The sequence below is a fragment of the Schistocerca americana genome, chromosome X, assembly GCF_021461395.2.
Source record: "Schistocerca americana isolate TAMUIC-IGC-003095 chromosome X, iqSchAmer2.1, whole genome shotgun sequence".
Taxonomy (NCBI): domain Eukaryota; kingdom Metazoa; phylum Arthropoda; class Insecta; order Orthoptera; family Acrididae; genus Schistocerca; species Schistocerca americana.
The window spans coordinates 163,901,274-163,927,477 of NC_060130.1; the positions used below are offsets into that span (position 1 = coordinate 163,901,274).

Sequence of the window (26,204 nt, forward strand, 5' to 3'; positions counted from 1 at the left end):
CATCATGAATTTTTGCCTCAAGGTCGTACAGTCAATAAGGAGTATTATCTTGATGTTATACGCCATTTGCGAGAAGCAATACGCACAAAGTTCGGAATTGTGGAAAAAGCAATTCATGGCTTTTGCATCGTGGCAATGCACCTGCTCATTTATCGTTGCTTGTGAGAAGTTTTTGGCCAAAAACAACACAATAATCATGCCTCAGCCACCATATTCATCAGCTGTGACCCCCTGTGACTTTTTCCTGTTCCCAAAACTGAACAGACGTATGAAAAGATGGAGATTTTGAACCATGGAGGAAATAAAAGCTACATCACTGGAAGTACTCAAGGCTGTACCAAAAAGTGCTTATGAGAAGTGCTTCGAGGATTGGAAGAACATGTTGGCAGAAGTTTATTTTATCTGAGTGGGATTACTTTGAAGGAGACAATGTGAGTATTGATGAATAAATAAATGTTTTTTTCATAAAAATATAAAGTCACCTTACTTTTTGAATGCACGTTGTATTTTATTAGAAACAAACTGTGGAACATTATCGTTGGTAAGTATTGTCATTTATCATTTTAATATTTTTGTCTGATGGTTCCACTTCATGACTCGTGCATCAAGTGTTATCAGTTTCAATTCAGAAGGATAATTGGGATAAAAGCTGGTCATAACAACAGAACACAAAACAGGTACCATAAATGATTTGTCGGTTTTTGTAAGCCACATGAGAGTTAACACAGTTGACAACCTGTTATTCATAAAGTTTTGAAAGAATGCTTAAGTCCAAACATGGTGCTTCGGCTTCAGAAGAGGCACAGAATTGTGCATCAGTATGCAGTGAGAGTAAAAAGAGCACAGATTGAACACTCTTGTGAAAAATTCTTCATGGAACCTAAATATTTCCAAGGAATAAATAGGTTTTGCTATCCACCTCGAATAATGAATTGCCTCTGCTGCATGGAGAGACATTCCACGAGAATATGCTTCGACAAGATATTGCAGTTCAGTCGGTTCTCTTAGTGACTTCATCCACAACTGAAGATTCTATACTCATTTGTTCCAAGTGTTTGTTGACCTATCCATGCTGACTTTCAGACCATCGAAGTAATACTGAAGTAAATATGTTGTCTTTTTCTATACAGACTAAAGACAAAAGCATTGCACATATGGTGACTTCTACTTTCCCTCAGAGTTGAAAGATGATTTGGGTTGACTGTGGTGGTTATGAAAAGGAATAGCTGGGCTGCTCACTCTGCCCCCTCTTTACTTGCCATAGGGTCACTGACCTGTCATGTCAGGTGACCAATTTGATCTGGGAAATGAGAATGCTTTCAGGTCAGGAAAATGAAGTAATGAGTCAGCCTATATTAACTTAGAATGAATACATTACCCAGAAGTAATTTTTGTGAAATAGATGATTTTTCTTTTTCATTGTGATTTTCCATCTTTGAAGTCCCAGGGGCAGACTTTCCTCTTATCCTCCTGAGCCCAAATTTTACACAGCTTTCACACTGGGGGTATATCTCAAGAAAACTTGTGAAATATTTTAAAATGTGCTATATAAGAACTATCCTACTTAATTTGTGTACTCTTGTTACTAATATTACTTACAAGGAATTATTGAGAATAATGTACAGAGTTATGTTTGCTTCAATCCGTTCACAAAACTGATCTAAAATTCTGTAGTAAATGTGCAGAACTGTGTGGATGAATAGAATGAGTTTAGTTCCACATGATCATTGCTTGCAACTTCAATATTGATTTATACAGATAGATTTTCTAAAAAGTGCTAATACTGGAGTAGAAAATATGATACATATTTTTGAATCAAATTGACATCTGCGATCTCCCTCCCCTCTCTCTCTCTCTCTCTCTCTCTCTCTCTCTCTCTCTGTGTGTGTGTGTGTGTGTGTGTGTGTGTGTGTGTGTGTGTGTGTCAGTTGGAAGGAACCATGTATCTTTATTAGATAGAAAAACAATGTTATAACCTTCTCTTTGCTAGCCTTCATTCTGGCCTCAGTATGATTTATACATCCAGAGACTTCAGATAAAACAAAAACCTCTTAGGGACATTTTCAGTTCAGTAGGTAAGGTTTCGCTTCTGAATTCATTAATTGTCTCATGCATTACATGAAATAAAAAAGAAGTGAGAATTACTACTGTGTATGAACCATTTTGTTTTGCTGAGTAGTCCCTCTGGTAGAGTAATTGGGTGAAGTTTTAATTAGTCACTTGGTGAAACACTCAGGCTACGTAAAGTGTACATGATAGTAGTGTTATTAATAATTTTCAAATCTCAGTGTCAGTGTTTGTACCTACTACTGACACCTATCACACTTGAAATTAATGTATTTATTTCGTGTGTGTGTGTGTGTGTGTGTGTGTGTGTGAGAGAGAGAGAGAGAGAGAGAGAGAGAGAGAGAGAGAGAGAGAGAGAGACTGAATTACTTATATGTTAAGGCCAGTGTTTACAGCATTGTTGATGTACCTTGTTGCTGTAATAATGCAATTCACTTTGATGTGATGCAAAGTGTGAATTTAATTGTGGATATTTGGAATTTTTGATAGGCAGATACATTGGTGGTAATAGATGTTGCCTGTAATTAATAGAAAATGTATGTTAGGATTACAGCCACTGACTCTCTGAAATGTAATACATAATATTTTAATTATATTCTATGAAATTCTACGTATTCTCCAGTACATATTTTTATGTTTTGATTTGCTGATTTGGAGGGGTAAAATTTACAGAGATGCTTCCTGGGAGAGGGTCCCACATGCTTTTGATGATATGTACACAACTTACCAGCGCTGCGATGCGGTGGAATGCCATTGTAAGAAAGGACGCTCCTACTGTGAACGACGAACGTAAGTATTGTTACAGTAACACCTAATGTAATTGTAGCAATTATTAATTCAAACAGATGTACCCCATCAGTCCAAAAAGATTCAAGACTGGATTAATAAAAAACAGAGAAAAGTCAAGATGGTGGTTTTAATGCTTCAGGTGTTTTACATAGTCTTTCTCAACTTGCAGGCAACAAACAGAATGTCTGTGCAACTGCATGAAACTGTCAGAAAAGTCCTTCTTTGGAATGTTGTTCAACTCCCACATCACTTTGGCTTAAATGTTGGTGATGTCGTCAAAGCACTGCATCTACATGCGAATTTCTGCATTTTGTCATTTTGTGGTAGGTTCATATTGATAACACAAAGTCTCATCACCTGTGAAGGTTTTTTCCCCAGAAAGAATTGTTCATGTTTTACATTTCAATCAATTTTCAGCAAGTATCCACATTCCACTTTTCTGTGGGAGTAAAGGTGTGAGGGGGAAACTTTACACACACTTTTCTCTTCTTCAAAACATTCTGGAGAATGCCTTGAACACTTGATTTGTAGGTAATAGCTTCATTTCTGTTAGTGACATGACAACATCGACACACTACAGCCAAATGTCCAGTACTTAATACTGCTTGCTTGTAAAATGCCCATCTGTTGTTTATAGTTGTTAGTTCAAGCAGCCACCGGCCAGGGTGGCCGAGTGGTTCTAGGCACTACAGTCTGGAACCGCGCGATCGCTACGGTTACAGGTTCGAACCCTGCCTCGGGCGTGGATGTGTGTGATGTCCTTAGCTTAGTTAGGCTTAAGTAGTTCTAAGTTTTAGGGGACTGATGACCTCAGAAGTTAAGTCCCATAGTGCTCAGAGCCATTTTTTTTCAAGCAGCCATTGTTGTTACTATACTGTTGTCGCTTGTATGACAGGAATAAAATCGGTCTCGGAACTTTTTGGTCAAACAGTGTGGATATTCCACATAGATAGAACTGCTGTTGTGTATGCAATTATTTCTACAAGGTTTTTTATAGTAATAGCTGTCAAGACATTGAATGTTTATATATGAAGTATCTCATAATCTTTTTCTTTGTACATATAAAATGATTTCTGTTTGTTCTTTTTGTTTTTCTTTGACCACCTGGTTAGTCTCTTACATTACAGCAGGCCTTCACTACTATAAGGCATACAGTAATCTTATTCTCACAGGCAGTATTTATAACTCTCTCTCTCTCTCTCTCTCTCTCTCTCTCTCTCTCTCTCTCTCTCTCTCTCTCGCACGCACACGCGCGCGCACACACACACACACACACACTACCAATTTTTTTCATTTTCTATGTGAAACATAAAGAAACTAAACATAATGTGTCGTATTATAAAACTTAAATCAGTTACCCGTTGTTTATGCACAAATGGTATTCAGTCCCCTAACTAGATGCACTCATCAAAGAGTGTTTTTGACTTCATATGATCCCCTCTGACAGAATCCCCTCTGAATAATAATCATGAAAATTAAAAATATGGCAGAAAGACATTTTAATGCTGAGGACTTGTAAACATAAATTACTGTGTCAGTATCAAGTGTGTTATCTTCAATAAAACACATTGCATACACATGTTGACATGGGATTCTCATAAAAGCAAAGATTAATTGCCACTGGGTGACCAAATAACCAGTAAAGTGAACCATTTTAAATTATTTATAACTGCCATTAGATCAAAAGCTTTCATAGAAGCACCTCATTCAGGATTGTGTGCAGAAACTGAGTACCTCAATTTAAAAAATCACGTAATATAATAACAATCATAACAAGTTTTACCTGTACATTGGCCACCCTCAGATCCTACAGTAAGAAAAGATAAAAAGAGTCTGCATTAAAATTTTGCCATTCTACGCTGCTGGAATCAAAATGCAGTGCTCTCATTGACTGTATTTGTTGGCACCTGGGTGTAATAAGTGCTTACTGAGGGGTTGTAGTGTTAGTAATTCATTTATCATGCTCATTGGTGCTCAAGAGGCCTCCTTTGCACTGTCTGTTTTCAATCTGCAGGCAGTAACTGTGCTGAGTTTAGAGGTGAAGAGTGTTTGCATCATCGTGTTAGGGTACACCTGTACCCCACCAAGTACGCTCTCAGATTGAACAGCTTCAGCTATTTGAACAGGGTCACCGTGTGGCCCTAAAGGAAGCTGGATGGACATATCGAAGGATTACCATTTTGAACCTGTTTTGTTTTCCATTCTGCCTTTGAATCCTTCCATCTGTAACACTTGTGTTCTATATTTCGTTTCTTCTTCTCTTACATTGTTTCTTTGCAAATATTTCTTGGCCTCTTGAATCCAGCTGTTAGCTGACTTAACAGCTATTCTGAATAAATGACCAAAGAATATCAGTTTTCACTTGTTTATTGTTTCTATTCTATTTTTTACAGTGTGGTCCATGCGTATGGAACCACCTTTCTAAAACAAAAAGAGATGGATAAACAGAAATTTAAAGTCAAGTAATATGAGATGGGCAAAAAGCTGCGAAGCTGTGTTATTGACGTGGTCATGTTGAAAGCCCCTATTTCTGATACAAATTGTAGTTTTCGAAAGAAAAGTTGGTGACATGTCAAGCAGATAGAGACTTATGCAAGAGTTTTATTCATTGTTGAGTTATGTTGCATTTTGCACAGAACAAGGCAAATGCTGGTAATAACACACAAGATTACAGGATATGCTTTGACGTGTTGCCCTGCACATTGTAAGGTAGTTGTTATCTGCTCCAACCATTCCTCATAGGCTTTCACCAACATGTGTACCTGAATGCAATTAAATGCATCAACAATCTGCTCCTTATGGTGTGCAAAGATTCTGATCTGCACCGAATACACACTTGCCTTCACAGTCCCAAGAGATAGACATATAATGGAATTAAATTCTGGGAATGTGGTGGCCACAGCATTGGGCTCTAAGACCTATTCAGCTCTGGAGGAACCTGATGCAACACCACAACCCTGGAAAGACTCATCACATGTCAGGATGTGCACAAGTATGTTCACGACAGGGCATTAACAAAGAAAGGAACACCAGATAATTAAAAATCGATGCCTTTCATTGCATATTCCAGACCCATTTTTATCGAATGACTTACTTGTGAACGTACCACATAATCAGTTTTATTTCAGAGTTAACCAAACATTCAATGCAGATTTATCCCTGATTAAAAATTCAGAGAGAAAGGGGACCAACATATTTATTCCTGACGTACTGAGGAACAATATGGTGGAATCTAAATTTGGATACAGTCATTTTGAGAGGATTTATTTATTTGCTCAAGATGGGGGAACTGTTAAATTCAGACAAAAAGTAAAATGTGTCTTCTTCTTCGTAGTGATGGCACTGTGCTACAGGAAGACTATGTTTCAGTGACTGGAGTCGAAGTGGACCAAAGACAGCGTCAGTTCGCGAAGTATCAGCAGGCAGTGGTAGACCACAACCCCTCCCTGGAGTTTGTACTAGCCCTGTTTTTTGAGGTTGAAAATGTACCAGTGTGTGGATGTTCAGACCGCATAAAACTTAAAAGCACAGCTGCCCACAGCATCAGTTTGCCAGCTTCTCTCCTGATCAACAGCTGTAGCAAGATGTGTTTGACACTTGCTACCTTGAGTCAGAGTAATGTTTGCGTGCTCATTACCTTGAGCAGAAGGTAGAAATATCAATTGTGTATAAGTGCCACTGTTTACAACTGACGAGTGTCACAATGTCCACCATGTGGTAAGCCATTATTGCCACTACTTCCTTTTTGTCATCTCACTGCCTTATTGTTTCATCTCTGATATGTGTTTGGAGTCTCACATGAATTCATCTCTCACCAGCAATGAAAAATTCTAGCATCATTTCAGTTCTTTTGGTAATTATGTATGTTGATTCCTACATTCATTCATTACTGGTCTGTACATTAGCTACTTGTCTGGTCAGTGAAGGCTGCTCAGCTATATCTTTGTAAATTCTAGAAGAATATATCATATTGTATAAAATTCACTTGGTTCAGAGTTGTATCCCCTGTGCTCTTTCCTCAGTCACCTAACTAATTGGGATCTCCTGCAGGTAGGAATGATGTTGATTGCCTTCCATGGTCAGGAGTGAGTTGCATCTCTATTAAAATTTCTGGCAGTTTGCAGATGCCTGCCAAAGAGGCAGAACCAGTTGCTACAGCCTGAGAAATGTGTTGTGCTACAGCACGTAGGGACGCAGTGGGAGGGGTGGGAGATGTGGAGGAGGGGGAGGGTTTGCACCAGACAGCTAGCTGGTAATGCGGTGTGATGCACTGTTGTGGTAAATGAAAGTTGAAAGTGTCCTGCCTTGATACAGTAATGATTGCAGTACATATTCATGTAACTACTGCCCTGAATGGAGGAGAACCCAGTAATATGAGAACCTTGTATTCCACACCAGACTAACACTTTCAGTTCACCACTTACCTTCAGCATATCCGTCTAGGGAGGACTGGCATCCGACATTTATATCTGATTCTCTTGGTCTTCCTCTTTGTTCACATAGCAATTAGCTTCATCCATAAACATTACGGTATACAGGGAATGGCTGTTTTGCACTATTTCTGCAATCTGAACCCGATGGATCGGGATGAGCCTTGTGAGGATGCTATTATGTCTACCTAAAATTCTCATCATTGATGTATGGCTGTGAGATGTGAGGAGTACTGTGCTCTGGACTCTTGCTAAAGATGTCAGGACGCCTGTTGATGTTGCTTCATCCTTAACAGTTTTCTATCATTCACCTTTCGGTTACCGAGCGAGGTGGCGCAGTGGTTAGCACACTGGACTCACATTCGGGAGGACGACGGTTCAATCCCGTCTCCGGCTATCCTGATTTAGGTTTTCCGTGATTTTCCTAAAATCGTTTCAGGCAAATGCCGGGATGGTTCCTTTGAAAGGGCACGGCCGATTTCCTTCCCTATCCTTCCCTAACCCGAGCTTGCGCTCCGTCTCTAATGACCTCGTTGTCGACGGGACGTTAAACACTAACCACCACCACACCACACCTTTCGGTTTGTCGGCGACAGGGTCACTTTCATGGAATTTCGCAATATGTTTCACCACTGCATTGTGGGTAATTTTTGGTCTGTCTGGTTGGGATTGGTTGAAATCCTCTGCGCCGGCCAGGGTGGCTGAGCGGTTCTAGGCACTACAGTCTGGAACCGCGAGACCGCTATGGTCGCAGGTTTGAATCCTGCCTCGGGCATGGATGTGTGTGATGTCCTTAGGTTAGTTAGGTTTAAGTAGTTCTAAGTTCTAGGGGACTGGTGACCTCAGATGTTAAGTCCCTTGGTGCTCAGAGCCATTTGAATCATTTTTGAAATCCTCTGCAATAACACAGTTGCTCCCTCTCCTGACATCAGAACAATTTCAATGTGTTTAGCTTGTGTTAATGATATCAGCTTCTAGGAAGAAACATCACTCGTAACTAGAATGAATGAAACTATGCTCAAATGAGACACCATTATTTTTCTCATTTAATTTTCTATCTGTTTGATATGTGACATGACCCCCCCCCCCCCCCCCCCCTGTCAGTTTGTAAATTATGACTTTACCTAAGATGGCAGCCTCAAAAATCCTTTTAATTTACACCCAGTTTTAATAGAATATCTGGGCTCTAAGCTTCTATTAGCTCTATTTACATTCCCTGCTCTTACTCTTCTTTGTTTTACACTGAAGAGCCAAAGAAACTGGTACACTTGCCTAATATCGTGTAGGGCCTCCATGAGCATGCAGAAGTGCTGCAGCACGACATGGCATGGTCTCGACTGATGTCTGAAGTAGTGCGGGAGGGAACTGACACCATGAATCCTGCAGGGCTGTCCATAAATCCATAAGAGTACAAGGGGGTGGAGATCTCTTGTGAACAGCATGTTGCAATGCATCTCAGATTTGTGCAATAATGTTCATGACTGGTGAGTTTGGTGGCCAGTGGAAGTGTTTAAACTCAGAAGAGTAATCCTGTCGCCACCCTGTAGCAATTCTGGATGTGTGGGGTGTCGCATTGTCCTGCTGGAATTGCCCAGGTCCATTAAAATGCACAATGGACATGAGTGGATGCAGGTGATCAGACCGGATGCTTATGTATGTGTCACCTGTCAGAGTCATATATAGACATATCAGGGGTTCCTTATCACTCTATCTGCAAATGCCCCACTGGCTTGAACAGTCCCCTGCTGATGTGCAGTCCATGGATTCATGAGGTTTTCTCCAAGCACATGCACGTCCATCCACTCAATACAATTTAAAACGAGACTTGTCTGACCAGACAACATGTTTCCAGTCATCAACAGTCCAATTTCAGTGTTGACAGGTCCAGGCGAGGCGTAAAGCTTTGTGTCATACAGTCATCAAGGGTACGTGACTGGGCCTTCGGCTCTGAAAGCCCATATCAATGATGTTTCGTTGAATGTTTCACACGCTGACACTTGTTGAAGGCCCAGCATTCAAATCTGCAACAATTTGCAGAAGGGTTGCACTTCTGTCATGTTGAACGATTCTCTTCAGTTGTCTTTGGTCCCATTTTTGCAGGATCTTGTTCTGGCTGCAGAAATGTCAGAGGTTTGACGTTTTACCAGATTCCTGATACTCACAGTACACTCGTGAAATGGTCTTACAGGAAAATCAACATTTCATTCCTACCTCGGAGATGCTGTGTCCCATTGCTTGTGCACCGACTATAACACCACGTTGAAACTCACTTAAATCTGAATAACTGCCATTGTAGCAGCAGTGACCGATCTAATAACAGCGCCAGACACTCGTTGTCTTATACAGAGTGGTCCATTGATAGTGACCGGGCCAAATATCTCATGAAGTAAGCATGAAACGGAAAAACTACAAAGAACAAAACTCGTCTAGCTTGAAGGGGGAAACCAGATGGCGCTATGGTTGGCCCGCTAGATGGCGCTGCCATAGGTCAAATGGATATCAACTCGGTTTTTTTTTAAATAGGAACCCCCATTTTTCATCAAGTATTCATGTAGTACGTAAAGAAATATGAATGTTTTGGTTGGACTCCTTTTTTTGCTTTGTGATAGGTGGTGCTTCAATAGTCACAAATGTATATGTACGTGGTATCACGTAACATTCCGCCAGTGCGGACAGTATTTGCTTCGTGCTACATTACCCATGTTAAAATGGACCATTTATCAATTGCGGAAAAGGTCGATATCGTGTTGATGTATGGTTATTGTGATCAAAATCCCTAACGGGCGTGTGCTGTGTACACTGCTCGGTATCCTGGGCGACATCATCCAAATGTTCGGACCGTTCGCTACATAGTTACATTATTTAAGGAAACAGGAAGTGTTCAGCCATATGTGAAACGTCAACCATGACCTACAACAAATGATGATGCCCAAGTAGGTGTTTTAGCTGCTGTCGTGGCTAATCCGCACATCAGTAGCAGACAAATTGCGCGAGAATTGGGAATATAAAAAACGCTGGTGTTGAGAATGATACATCAACATCGATTGCACGTACCATATTTCTATGCACCAGGAATTGCGTGGTGACGACTTTGAACGTCACGTACAGTTCTGCCACTGGGCATAAGAGAAATTACGGGACGATGACAGATTTAGCCACGAAGCATCATTCACCAACAGCGGTAACGTAAACCGGCATAATATGCACTATTGGGCAATGGAAAATCCACGATGGCTGCGACAAGTGGAACATCAGCGACCTTGGGGGTTAATGTTCGGTGCGGCATTATGGAAGGAAGGATAATTGGCCCCCATTTTATCGAAAGCAATCTAAGTGGTGCAATGCATGCCGATTTCCTACGTAATGTTCTACCAGTGTTGCTACAAGATGTTTCACTGCATGACAGGATGGCGATGTACTTCCAACATGATGGATGTTCGGTGCGGTTGAAGCGGTATTGAATAGCATATTTCATGACAGGTGGATTGGTCATCGAAGTACCATACCGTGGCCCGCATGATCACCGGATCTGACGTCCCCTGATTTCTTTCTGTGGGGAAAGTTGAAGGATATTTGCTATCGTGATCGACCGACAACGCCTGACAACATGTGTCAGCGCATTGTCAATGCATGTGCGAACATTATGGAAGGTGAACTACTCGCTGTTGAGAGGAATGTCATTACACGTATTGTCAAATGCATTGAGGTTGACGGGCATCATTTTGAGCATTTATTGCATTAATGTGGTAATTACAGGTAATCACGCTGTAACAGCATGCATTCTCAGAAATGATAAGTTCACAAAGGTACATGTATCACATTGGAACAACCAAAATAAAATGTTGAAACGTACCTACGTTCTGTATTTTAATTTAAAAAACCTGCCTGTTACCAACTGTTTGTCGAAAATTGTGAACCATATGTTTGTGACTATTACAGTGCCATCTATCACAAAGCGAAAAAAGTGATTTAACTAAAACATTCATATTTCTTTACATACTACACAAATATGTAATAAAAAATGGGGGTTCCTATTTAAAAAACACAGTTGATATCCATTTGACCTATGGCAGCGCCATCTAGCGGGCCAACCGTAGCGCCATCTGGTTTCCTCCTTCAAGCTAGACAAGTTTTGTTCTTTGTAGTTTTTTCGTTTGATGCTTATTTCGTGAGATATTTGGCCTGGTCACGATCAATGGACCACCCTGTATAGTCATTGCCGACCACAGCACTGTATTCTGCCTGTTTACATATCTCTCTATTTGAATACGCATGCCTATACTAGTTTCTTTGGCACTTCAGTGCATGAAAGTTCAGTGTTCAATCTTTCCAGAGCATTTCCACATTTTCCATGCGCTTGTACCTTCTGTTTTCTTCTTTTCTCACCATGCCTTTTTCATAGTTTTGTGCTACTCAAATTTTTATTTGTTGCGTTGTTTATTTCTTTATTTAGTTTTTGCCAGTCACTGTGTTGAATTTTTTTCATTTTGTCTTGAAATTTTAGCAGTCTTTCTTGAATGGCACTGTGTTATATTTCGTTAGCAACTTCATTCTTCTTTCTAATTTGTAAGGCAGAAATTTGGATTTAATTTTAAAGGAATATTGGTCTAAGTCAAATTTACCATGCGTCATTACTTTAGCATCATAATAAATTTGCTCCTATTTCTTTGAGATATAGCCACATCATCCAGTTAGATTCACCAATATTGATATTTTCTGTGCTCATTTGTGCATTCAGATCACCTAGTAATATTAAAATATTGATATATTTGATAATTCGTTTTTCAGAACGTTCCAGAATTCTTAGTTTTTATGTTATTCTTGTCTTCAGTACTGTACATCAGGGATCAATCAAATGAGGCAGCACTATTTTATACAGAGTGCCCTTGTATTCAGGAGAAAGAAAGCTCCAGTCTTCATGGTTTAGGTTTTCTGGGTTTTCCCTGAATTACATGTCCAATCCAGCACCAGCAGCAGCAGCACCACCACCACCACCGCCACCGCCACCACCACCACCACCACCACCACCACAACATTTATTGGAGCATGAATGTTAATGAAAGTATACCTTTTATTTTTGTGTCTAATGGTTGGAAGAGAGATCCTTTCTGAATTAAATCTGAGTTCTGTTACATTATCCATAATTTTTTTATCAACATAGGTGGTGATATCTTTCATAATTTTGATCTCTGGTTTGCCGTTAAAAATTCTACACTTTATTTCTGTTACATTCACATAAAAAAATGTGTTTCTTGAACAGTTTTTGGGGATTGGTATTCTTCTTCTGCCTCTGAAACTGTTGACACGGTATCGCCTGTAACCCAAGGCTGGAGCTTACTGGGTGCTGTTGTCTGGAGCCAGATGACCCAAGGGTCTTTTTGCCACACAGTGTTCATCCTGCTCTTCCTGCTGTGTCACTTACAAGGTGAAGCCCCAAGCTCGGGACTGCCATTGGTGGAATTCACGTGGTGTTGATTTTGGTGTGTAATGAAAAACCTTTTTTTGTTTTAATTCTTTTAATGTTAATCATTATTCTGTGAATTATGTCGTAATTTGACCCATAACTGAGTAGATTTGGCTCACGAAGCTGCATGGAAACTAGAAAATATAGAGAGAAGGCTGAAATTTGGAGGTGATATGATATTTATTCACTGTAAACAACAAGCACAGTTAAAACCAATGTTGTAAGCAATTTTTTATTTCTTTTGTACAAGAAGTGTCAGTTCACTGAGTCTATAATTGTGGTCTTCACTGCTGAACACTTTCATTTGCAATGTGATGGCTTGCAATGTGTCTTTCTAAGATACTAAAGAGGTTTTCAATTGTGTTTAGATTGTGAGATTATGGAGATTTCTTGAACTGTCTTAGATGATTGTACATGAACCGTCTCTTATTATCCAGACTGGTATACCGAGGGCCAGTGTTCTGTTGGAAGAAATAACTGTTTTGCCTGCTAGTGCTCACTTTGGGTATATCAGCATTAATCATGTTGTCAGTTAGTCCTCCAATTAATTTCAACTCTCCACCTCTGATCAAACTTGTGCACCTCAAAACAAAACTTGATATACCCGTATTGTCTGTGATCAGAATGAAATGTTGTGTGTTTCATGTTTACATTGCACAACAGAGGACATGTTTAGTATAATGTGTGTTATACTGTAATAGAACATTTCAGAATGAATAGGTATTGCAATTGTGGAAAACGCAGTTATATAGGTTTTTATGACCCATGGGTGGTCTGAAGTAAACTGAAATAAGCAATCAAAAATAAAATAACTATGTACTGTGTAACATATTCTTAATATTCCTATGTTTAAGTTTGTAGCTATGTGTGTGGTAGCACTCACTAATGAACAACACAAGTACATACACTAGTTATGTGCATTCTGACTAGTAACGAGACAATTGACCATCACAGATTGTGTTTGAAATGACCACAGGCAGCGGCAATACATGTTTCCAGTCTGGCATGGAATTACTGCTGGACATGTTAAGATTTCACCTGGAGACGTCCAGGCAGGCTGCACTAATACACTACTGGCCATTAAAATTGCTACACCAAGAAGAAATGCAGATGATAAACGGGTATTCATTGGACAAATATATTATACTAGAACTGACACATGATTACATTTTCACACAATTTGGGTGCATAGATCCTGAGAAATCAGTACCCAGAACAACCACGTTTGGCCGTAATAATGGCCTTGATATGCCTCAGCATTGACTCAAACAGAGCTTGGATGGCATGTACAAGTACAGCTACCCATGCAGCTTCAACACGATACCACAGTTCATCAAGAGTAGTGACTGGTGTATTGTGACGAGCCAGTTGCTCGGCCACCATTGACCAGACGTTTTCAATTGGTGAGAGATCTGGAGAATGTGCTTTCCAGGGCAGCAGTCGAACATTTTCTGTATCCAGAAAGGTCCGTACAGGACCTGCAACATGCGGTCGTGCATTATCCTGCTGAAATGTAGGGTTTCGCAGGGATCGAATAAAGGGTAGAGCCACGGGTTGTAACACATCTGAAATGTAACGTCCACTGTTCAAAGTGGCGTTAATGAGAACAAGAGGTGACCGAGACGTGTAACCAATGGCACCCCATACCATTACGCCGGGCGATGTCAGTATGACGATGACGAATACACACTTCCAATGTACGTTCACCGCGATGTCGCCAAACACGGATGTGACCATCATAATGCTGTAAACAGACCAGGATTCATCTGAAAAAATGATGTTTGCCATTCGTGCACCCAGGTTCGTCGTTGAGTACACCATCGCAGGCAATCTTGTCTGTGATGCAGCGTCAAGGGTCACCGCAGCCATGGTCTCCAAGCTGATAGTCCATGCAGTTGCAAACGTCTTCGAACTGTTCGTGCAATGGTTGTTGTCTTGCAAACGTCCCTATCTGTTGACTCAGGGATTGAGACGTGGCTGCACGATCCGTTACAGCCATGCGGATAAGATGCCTGTCATCTCGAGTGCTAGTGATACGAGGCCATTGGGATCCAGCACAGTGTTCCGTATTACCCTCCTGAACCCACCGATTCCTTATTCTGCTAACAGTAATTGGATCTCGAGCAACGTGAGCAGCAATATCGCAATACGATAAACCGCAATCGCGATAGGCTACAATCCGACCTTTATCAAAGTCGGGAAAGTGATGGTATGCATTTCCCCTCCTTACACAAGGCATCACAACAACGTTTCACCAGGCAGCGCGGGTCAACTGCTGTTTGTGTATGAGAAATTGGTTGGAAACTTTCCTCATGTCACCACGTTGTAGGTGTCACCACCAGCGCCAACCTTGTGTGAATGCTCTGAAAAGCTAATCATTTGCATATCACAGCATCTTCTTCTTGTTGGTTAAATTTCGCATCTGTTGCACGTCACCTTTGTGGTGTAGCAATTTTAATGGCCAATAGTGTATGTCATCGGGAGTACGTGGTATGTCCTTGTAGACAGAGTCTTTTAGCTTTCCCCACAGAAAAAAGTCTAGAATTGTAAAATCCGGGGAATGGGCCAGACAAGGTATAGGTCTTCTGTGTCCAGTCCAACAATTTGGAGACAATTTGTGAAGACATTATGTAATATTCCATGCACTATGGGCTGGGGAGCCATTGTGTTCGTACAAGTTCCTCCTAGTGTGTAGAGGAACGTCTTCTAGCATCCGTGGAAGATGGCTTGTTAGGAGGGTGAGTACTCATGCGCATTCAGTGTTCTGTGTTTGAAAAAGGGGCCTAAGAGCTGATGATTCACTATCCTACACCACATGTTTACACTCCATGGACACTGATGTTCCACCTTATGCAGTTAATCAGGATTGTCAATAGACCAGGGGTGCATGTTTCGGCGGTTTACATGGCTATGACTGGTAAATATGACTTCATCACTAAACAAGATATATGGTACATCTGGAGTATCCTGTCTCAGTGCCAATGTACAGAGTTAACTTGATTCTCATAATCATTTCCTTGTAGCTCTTGATGGAGAGAGATATTATAGGTATGGAATCTGTGTTAATAGAGAATGTCTACCAGTAGTACACTTGCCTGACTCATCCCACTTGCTGTGTGATGGTGCCGGAACTAATGTGCTGATCAACTGCTGTAGCAGCAAGAACATTAATTCCCCCTGTACTGTCATCACTTGTTTGTGTTACATTGTCTTGGTGATACACTACCACTTTCACATAACTGGTTGAAGAGATTGATAAATAATTGCCTAGATGGTTGGCAAGTGTTGGGATATCTTGCTGCATAAATCATACAAGAATGAACTACATTCTTCGTATGCTCTTCATACACCACGAGCATGTTTGCTTTTTCTGTATTGATAAATACCATCATCCACTCATGACCTACTGCTTGGACTGTCACACACTAACTGAATAGCAAGTCACAGTGCACTCAAGAAACACACAAGCCATTGTAAGCTAACATAGATTAGAGTAGTTTGGATTCAGTTTTCATTCCATAGACCCATAAAAATGAAGAGATTCTCGTGGGTGTGGAATATGTCAGAAAGTATTATATATAAACATAAAATATTTGAATATAATACTTACTACCCTGATCATTTGTCAGAAGATTGTCAAAATAGGTGAATACAGTACAGTAAACTGGAACAGCTAATATTTACAGAATTAATAAGCCGTCAGAATGAAACATAGTTATGCGCTATTAATCAATTTATCATACACAGACTACCTAATCTCGACTGTTGTGACCAAGTGCTGTCAAAACTGAAACCTAACAAACATCTTTACTTAAGCTGGCCTAACAATCTCTGTTAAGATATTCATCTAAAGTGTAGAAGGAGTTGCCTATCAAAAAGTCTTTTGAACTCTCTTTAAACCGTGCTTTATCTGAAACCAAGTTTTTAATAGTTGCTGCTGGCAATTTATTGAAAATGTGTGTTCCTGAATATTGGACCCCTTTTTGGACCAAGGTCTTTATGTATATTGTGCTTATTCCTAGTATTGATACTATGTATTGAGATGTTGGTTGGAAATAGAGATATATTATTTGCAACAAATTTCATTAAGGAATAAATATACTGAGAAGCAGTGGTTAGAATACAAAGTTCTTTGAACAGGTTTCTACATGATCTTGAATTTACAACACAAGTGATTCGTATTGCATGCTTTTGTACGCTAAAAACTTTTGCTTGGTTTGATGAGTTACCCCAGAATATAATCCCATTTGACATAATAGAACGAAAGTATGCAAGTTTTTTTTATTTTTATATCTCCCACATCCAACATCATTCTTCTTGCGAATACAGACTTGTTTAGGTACTTAAGAAATTCTGTGGTAGGCTCTTCCCAACTGAATTTATTATCGAGTTGCAATCCCAGAAATTTAATGCTGTGTACCTCTTCGATCTGCATGTCTTCATATATTATACACATGCTGGAAGGAAATATGTTATAGGCTCTGAACTGTGTATAGTGGGTCTTTTCAAAGTTTAATGACAGTGAATTAGCTTTAAACCATTTATTAATGTCAATGAAAATTTGATTAGCAGCTATTTCTAAATCTGTACTTGACTTGCTACTTACCGCAATGTTTGTATCATCTGCAAACGAAACAAATTTAGCATCTGGCAATGTACACAGATGAGAGGTTATTAATGTACTCAAGAAAAAGCAATTGAGCCGAGATGGAACCTTTTGGAACACAACCGACATGTAATTAATTCCTACTCAGATGAAGACTGACTGCTTACTGCACAGGCATTTCACGATGACAGCCTTTGTTTCCTGTTAGTTACATAATACTCAAAACATTTCGCAGCGTTGCCAATGACACCATAATATTCTGATTTACTTCAGAGAATGCTGTGGTTCACTTAGTCAAAGGCTTTTGACAGGTCACAGAAAATGGTGGTAGCCTCTAATTTATTATCTAAAGAATTAAGTACATTCTCACTGTAAGTGTAAGTAGCTTTCTCTATATCAGAACCCTTAAGAAATCCAAACTGTGACTTGAACAATTTATTATTTGCACTCAGATACTTAAGGAGACGCTTGAACACAATCTTTTCAGATATTTTTGAGAAAGTCGGCAAAAGTGAAATTGGTCGATAGTTTGATGGTACCTCTTTATCCCCCCTTTTGTGAAGAGGCTTAACTTAAGCATATTTTAGCCAGTGTGGAAATGTTCCACTGATAAGAGACTGATTACACAAATTACTTAAGATAGAACTCAACTCACATGAGCACTCTTTGATTAACTTCATTAATATGTTATCATACCCACTAGAGTACTTAATTTTAAGGATATTATCACGGGTGCTACTTCCTTGGGAGATATGAGTGCCATTTCCATTTTACTGAAGTTGTTTGTAAAGTGTGGTCTCAGATACTCCATTGCACTGTTTACTGAACCTAATAACCCCAAGCTGTTAGTAACAGAAATGAAGTACTTGTTTAAGGGGTTTGCAACACAACATGCACTTGTTACCAAGGCCTCATTTATTTTTAGAGCTATATGTTCCTCTTGCTTTTTGGCCCCACGTGTCTCTGTCTTCACTATATCCCATACAGTTTTTATTTTGTTGCACGATGTAATTATCTTTTTCTCATAATAAAGCTGCATCATCCAGCTTTTTGTATAGCATATACACACAGGGTGTATATAAAGTCTGGGAACACTTTCAGTTATTTATTGCACAAGAACCAAACATTGTACAGGTATCATAAATATGTCATTTTGAAGAGAAACCTTGAAAGTTTCTTTCATGTATACCACCACAGCGTGGTTTGGTAATTTGCCGATAGTCAGTGCGAGTAGCAAATATGGCGGGTTCAGGTGCGGGGCGAGCTTTCTGTGTGTTGGAGTTAAAAAACAAGTGTGCTACAGCTGTTCAATGGATGTTTAGAGCCAAGTACAGTAAGAATCCACTAACAAGGAAGGCTATTTACCACTGGCACAACAAATTCGTTATGACGGATTGCTTGTGCCTGGCAAAGAGAAGCGGGCCATTTTTCTTTGCCGAGAGCACTGTTAGTGGATATTCCTACTTGGATATGTTGCAGCAATGGCCGATGCCTCAAATGCAATCAGACTCTCTGTTCATCTTTCAGCCAGATGGGGCTCCACCCCATTTTTTTCATGAAATTCGTGGGTACCTGAACACGGAGCTGTCGCATCAGTGGATCAGCCATACTACAGAAGGGGACTGCTGTCCCATGAAATGGCCTTCCCAATCACCAGATCTCACTCCGTGTGACTTTTTTGTGTGGGGACACATTAAAGATCTGGTGTATGTACTGCATGTACTGCCTGCCTGTACCACGTGATGTAGCAGAGCTCCGGGAGAGAACACGGGAGGGGGGGAGTTTCTCTTCAAAATGCAATATGTAAATATGTATGACATCTTTAAAATGTTTAGTTCTTGTGCAATAAATAATTGAAAGTGTTCCCAGACTTTATGTACACCCTGTATTTTTCTGTGAATTTCAAACATGTTGCATCATTTTACAGTGTTGAATGCTATTTCTAAGTTAACAAATCTTGTATAAATGTCTGTTAGTTTCTTGTAGATCTAGCTTCCAGTAACAAACTTTACATCAGAATTGCCTGTCTGGTACTTTTACCTTTCCTAAATCGCAACTGGTTCTCATCTAACAGTGTCTCAATTTTCTTTTCAATTCTTCTCATCAGCAACTTTGATGCCTGAGCTGTAAAACTGATTGTTCAATAGTCCTCACATTTAAGTGCCATTCCTATCTTCAAGACTATGTGGATGATATTATTCCAAAAGTCTGATAGTATATCTCCAGTTTCATAGGCCCTACACAACTGCCGGCCGAAGTGGCCGTGTGGTTAAAGGCGCTGCAGTCTGGAACCGCACGACCGCTACCGTCGCAGGTTCGAATCCTGCCTCGGGCATGGATGTTTGTGATGTCCTTAGGTTAGTTAGGTTTAACTAGTTCTAAGTTCTAGGGGACTAATGACCTCAGCAGTTGAGTCCCATAGTGCTCAGAGCCATTTGAACCAGCCTACACAACTATTTGAAATCTCATTTCGGAGCCACTTCCTCCCAGTGATTTCGGAAATGATTAAGGAATCTTATCTATACCTTCTAACTTGTCTGTTCAAAAGTCTTCCAATGCTCTGTCAAATTCTACATTGAATAATGGGTTTCCTATGTCTTGCAAGTTGACACCCATTTTTTTCTATCACATCAGCAGACAGTTCCTCTTCTCATAGAGGCCTTCAGTGTACTCTTTCCACCTGTCAGATCTCTCTTCTGTGGTAAACAGGGGTTTCCATTGCAATTTTAGTGTTGATGCCTTTGCTTTTAATTTCACCTGTGGTGGTTTTGACTTTTCTGCATACTGAATCTGTTCTCCTGACATTCATTTCCTTTTAGATTTCTTAACAGTTTTCCAGCATCCAATTCAGTTAATCTTGTGTACACTTCCTAAGCAACTGATATTACTGTAGTCTTGTCTTTTCATGAACGTTTTGGTACTTCCTTCTTTTGTCAATCAGTTGAAGCATTACTTCTGTAACCCAAGGTTGCTTTGCAGTTACCTTCCTTGTACCTACAATTGTCTGTCTAATTTCTTTGATTGTGCTTTTCAGGGGTGTCCATTCCTTTTCAACTGAACTACCTACTGTGATATTCATGCAGTATCTATAGCTGTGTAGAATTTCTAGCACACACAATCATTCCTCAGTACTTCAGTATCCCACGTCTACACATTGACTCTTCCTTGCAGTTTTGTTAAACTTCATTAATACTAAATTGTGGTACGAGCCTATATGTGCTCCTGGGAATGGCTTACAGTGCAGTATCTTATTTTGGAATTCCTGTCTCACTGTGATGTAATCCAGCTGTCACCTTCTTGTCTCTCTAGGCCTTTTCGAAGCATACCACCTGTTCTTGTGATTATTAACCTTCGCAAGGTGTTTGGGGCTATTTCACACTAGAGGATTCTTGATGGTCTATAATTTTGAAAATATTTGGTTTTAATAAATTCCATTCATTGACTTTATTTGCTCCTTATTGAAGTGTATTCTGACAGGAAAAAATATTTTGTAGGTTTAGTTTGGCATTCACAGAAATTAGTACTTCTCAAGCTGTTTGGGTGTTTTTAGACTTTGCATATTGTAACCTTCATTATGCGAGAGCAAGTGTTTGCTTTTTGCTGTAACCAAATTAGTTTATAAAGTTATTCATGTCTACTCAGGTCATTTGTTTTCTCCCTTTAGAATTCATATATTTTGTAGGGGTTTCTTTCTCAAGATAATGTCCTGTTTGCAAGATGATGAAACCGCAGATATACTTCTCAACATATCTGATAGTGGTGAAGTAGTTTCAGAGGAAGAAGGTTATATTCTGAAATGGAGCTCTTTATTTTACTAAGAAGACACAGATGATACACTAGAACAGGAAATGGTAATCAGTGCAATTGTGATTTCAAAGGATAAATCAACTGAATGGAAGTCAGAATCCGTACATCATCTGGGACAGCATGCAGCATGTAAAATAGCTCACGTGAAGACAGAATCTGTACCTCATCTGGGATGGCATGTAGTATGTAATATAGTTCACCTGATTCCAGTACCAACAAGGTATGCTACTTCTCGCATTGTGAATGAACATTCAGCTTTCAAATTGTTTCTTCCTCCATTCCAATGCTGAAAGAATGTGTTTATATCAAGATAAGTGGAAAAAAATGTTTTTATTGACCTGGATGCTCATGCATGTCTGCTGTTTCTAGCAGAAATTAGTCAGATATAAACAAAATTTGCCAAATTTTCAGAGCTGCAGTGGCGCTAGAAATATTCAAAAATATATCAAGGGTTATTCGATTGGAAGATCATGAGATAAAACTATGAAGACGTGAACAAGATAAGTTTGCACCTATAAGGGATTTGTGGGAGAAACAGGTAGAGATATTACGTAGGTTACACAATCCCAATATGTTTGTTACAGTAGACGAGCAACTTGTTGCATTCAGGGGAAACTGCCCTTTCCATGCCTATTAAGTCAGCAAAGTACGGCATCAAGTTTTTGTTACGTGGTGACAGTGAAACAAGTTATGTATGGAATATTCAGCCATATACCAAGAAACAACCAGGTAGCACTCCTGAAAAGAACCAAGGCTTAAGAGTTGTAATTAACTTGTCTTATGGCTTGGAATGGCACAATGTAACCTGTGACAACTTTTTTTACCTCCTACAAGCTATGAAAAATGCTGACAAAGAGAAATATCACAGTGATTGGAGCTCTGTGGAAAAAAAAGGAAGAAACAAGCTTTTCATTCCAACAAAACTATTGCAGATCAAGGGGATTCCTAATTACATATCAGCATTTGCTTTCACAAAGAAAAACAGATGTGTTATTGTGCAAAGCATCTTGCAGCATGAAGCAAAGGTTGGTGATGGCACCAAAAGAAAACTTGCATTGTTTTAGACTACAGCACTACAAAAGGAGCTGTGGACACACTAGAAATTGGTGGTGAACTGTATAGTAAGGAGGAAGATCAGCAGATGGTCTATTGTTTTGTTCTCAGATATAAGGAGAAAGATAAGCAGATGGCCTATTGTTTTGTTCTCAGATATAGATGACATACCTGCAAATAATTCTTATGAATGGAAAGCAAACACCTTACGGCAGAGAAGACTGTTTCGAGAAACCCTTGGCAAGCAGCTGATAGATGGGGGAATGAATAGATGATGACATCTTTCAAGAGGAAATGCTGCAACAGAATCTGTATAGAGAATAACATTGTTTTAATCTGCACCCTCCAAATCAGAAGAAAATGATCCTAGGAGTAAGAAGAGAGTCAGATGTCATCTATGTAGAAAAAATGTTCAGTGAAGTGTGCTAAATTAAAAAAAAGTAAAAGTTGGGCATAGGGCAGTAAAATTGATGCAAACTTCATTTTAGTATTAGATTTTAGTTTTGTTGTTCTGTTCTACTATGCAGTTTGAATGATTAATACATGGTTTGGACATGTGCTGCACGTGGAGGACGATACTATTGCAGAGGCAGCCTACAAAGTGAAAGTCATGGGAAAGAGACCCAAGGGGCGACCAAGACAGTGATGGGCTAACATGCTGCACAGTGACTGGAAGACTGTAAATCTTCCTGTAGACATGGCCCATAATCAAACAAAATGGAGACAGTGAATCCATACAGAGGACCCTGTCACCAGGTGGAACGAATGCTAAAAAAAAAGAAGAATGATTAATACATTAAACTATCAAAATTATAAATTTATTTATGGTTTCAATTCAAAAATGTGTAAAAATATCCCTAACAGAAAGAGAGAAAAAACTGAGTCTTTTTTGACCGAAACATCTTGATTACATGTGCAAAATAAACACTGTAATAGGGTTAAACAGTATATTTGCCATTAATAGCTTAAATCAGCTCAAGGAGTCTTTTCTTCCCTCATTCCTGCTGTTGTGGACTGACAAGACAGCCAGTCTACAGTGACGGGTAACCGAAAGGCACACGTTTAAACTCACGCAGGCTGGCGTGAGGTCTGAAACAGGATACGTAATGAATGCTATAAAGAAAAGTACGTAGCTTCTGGAATACTTAACTTTAATCCACATTTGTAGAACATCGCTCTTGATGATACATGTTATAACCACAATATATATAGCAAAGGGTTATGGCGCCTTGCTAGGTCGTAGCAATTGTAGCTGAAGGCTATGCTAACTATCGTCTCGCCAAATGAGAGCGTAGTTGTCAGTGAACTGTAGCTATGAACGTCGGCTGTACAACTGGGGCAAGTGCTAGTAAGTCTCTCTAGACCTGCTGTGTGGTGGCGCTCGGTCTGCAATCACTGATAGTGGCGACACGCGGGTCCGACGTATACTAATGGACCGCGGCCGATTTAAAAGGCTACCACCTAGCAAGTGTGGTGTCTGGCGGTGACACCACACCTGCTACTGAACTCATATTCTCTTGTAACTTGTGTCTTCTATTCCTTCTTGTATGATGAAATTCCAATCCCCTATGATCATTAGGTTTTCATCTCTGTTTATATACGGACTCTCACTTTCAGTTGCCTCATGTACTTCTCAACCCCTTCATCTGGTTTTGTTGTTGTCATGTATACCTGAACTGTTGTTGTTGGCATTGGTTTGCTTTCATTTCAGATGACAATAATCCTATAACTCAGCTGTTTGTGATAACTCACTGGCTTTCCCTACCTTCCTATTCATAAAAAATCCTGCTCCAGTTATACAATTTGCTTCTGGTGTTGATACTACTTTATATTTCACTGACTGTAAATCCTTTCCTTCTTCCCGTTTCGCTTCATTGGTCTCCAATTAAATCTTCATAAAGTCTTTGCGTTTCTTTTTTCAGATTTTCTAGTTTTCATACAACATTCTAACTTCTGATATTATTCACTTTCACTTGAAGGATGGTGCCCTTTTATAGTTATTCACTATTTTCTCATGCTCATCTTTCCACTGGCAGTCTTCCGCTGTCAGTTCGAATGGGAGACTATCTGGAACTTTTTGCCAGTGGAGAGATCATTGTGGCACTCTTCAGTTCCAGGGTACATGGCCTATGGCTATTTCATTCTGCATCCTCATGCCATTGATTGTTGCTAATTCATCCACCCGTAGGGGAGTTTCCCACCCCAAGGACTGGACCGTACCCTGAACACCCGTCTTGATTCTTCCCTGTGTCTGACTAGCCTGTTGGCAGACTGAAGTGACTCAGTGTACCAAAAGTGGGCATTCAAAGAAGTGTGTGTTTGTGTACTTTGTTAAATGTTTGCGTACTTATTGGGCATCAGACGTCAAATAAGGGTGACTGCTTGCTCTTATTTAACCTTTGATTTTTATTATACCGGGTGATCAAATAGTCAGTATAAATTTGAAAACTTAATAAACCACGGAATAATGTAGATGGAGAGGTAAAAATTGACACACATGCTTGGAATGACATGGGGTTTTATTGGGGGGGGGGGGGGGGGGTGGGTTCACAAAATGTCCGACAGATGGCGCTGGACAGCAAAACGTCAGAGACTGCACATGACAATCATGTATAAAAGGAGCTGTAATGAGAGAGAGAATCAGTTGCGCCAGCAGTCACAGCATGTTGATGTTACCTGAAAAGGCGCTTTTAGTGGAGCTGTATTATCGGAATGGAGAATGTGCTAGCTCAGCGTTACAATCCTATTGCCATAGGAAGGGGATTCGAACGGGTAAAGGTCCGGTGACAAATGCAGCTGTGGCGAGAATGATTTTGAAGTTCGAAGCCATGGGTTGTTTAGACGATAGACCCCGTAGTGGCCGACCGAGCACAAGGCGTAATGCTGCTGAGACAGATCAGGAAGAAATAGAGACTGTAGCGGGTTTGTCTCTGCACGGGGAAGTCGTGCAGTTGCACATCGCACCATACACTACTGTTTGGTTGGCACTTGGCGTACCCTCCGATGCTATCCGTACAAAATCCATCAGCATCATGAACTGTTACCTGGCGATTTAGTGCAGCGGAGGGCATTTGCGGTGTGGGCATTTCAAAAGATGGCGGAAGATGACGATTGGTTGAGTAACGTGTTGTGGACCGACGAATCTCATTTCACGCTCCGAGGGTCTGTCAAAGCCCACAACTGCAGAATTTGGGCTATCGAAAATCCTAGAACTGTCGTGGAAACTCCATTGCACGACGAGAAAGTCGCGGTATGGGTTGGATTTACCACATCTACCGTTATCAGGCCTTTTTCTTCAGAGGAAAATGTGTGATTCTGGTTTTGTAACTGCTACCATGATGGGTGAGAGGTACACCAATACGTTACAGAATCGCATCATCCCCAGCCTGGCTGATAAACACCTGCTGGAACGTATGATGTTTGTGCAGGATGGTGCTCCACCCCATATTGCTAGACGCATGAAAGATCTCTTGTGCGCGTTGTTTGGTGATGATCGTGTGCTCAGCCGCCACGTTCGTCATGCTTAGCCTCCCAGGTCTCCAGACCTCAGTCCGTGCAATTATTGGCTTTGGGGTTACCTGAAGTCGCAAGTGTATCGTGATCGAACGACATCTCTAGGGATGCTGAAAGACAACATCCAACGCCAATGCCTCACCATAACTCCGGACATGCTTTACAGTGCTGTTCACAACATTGTTCCTTGACTACAGCTATTGTTGAGGAATGATAGTGGACATATTGAGCATTTCCTTTAAAGAACATCATCTTTGCTTTGTATTACTTTGTTATGCTAATTATTGCTATTCTGATCAGATGAAGCGCCATCTGTCGGACTTTCTTTGAATTTTTGTATTTTTTTGGTTTTAATAAAACCCCATGTCATTCCAAGCATGTGTGTCAATTTGTACCTCTCTATCTACATTATTCCGTGATTTACTCAGTTTCCAAATTTATACCGAATTTTTGATCACCCGATATAATGCCTCTT

General features: G+C 40.1%; 1 protein-coding gene across 1 annotated transcript in view; it reads left to right on the forward strand.

The window, feature by feature from the left end:
* LOC124555175 overlaps positions 1–26,204 on the forward strand; it is a 247,777-nt gene that overhangs the window by 117,803 nt on the left and 103,770 nt on the right. The window contains exon 7 of the mRNA XM_047129001.1: positions 2,740–2,856. Within this exon, the coding sequence (XP_046984957.1) occupies positions 2,740–2,856 (117 nt within the window). The remainder of the gene's footprint in view (positions 1–2,739; positions 2,857–26,204) is intronic.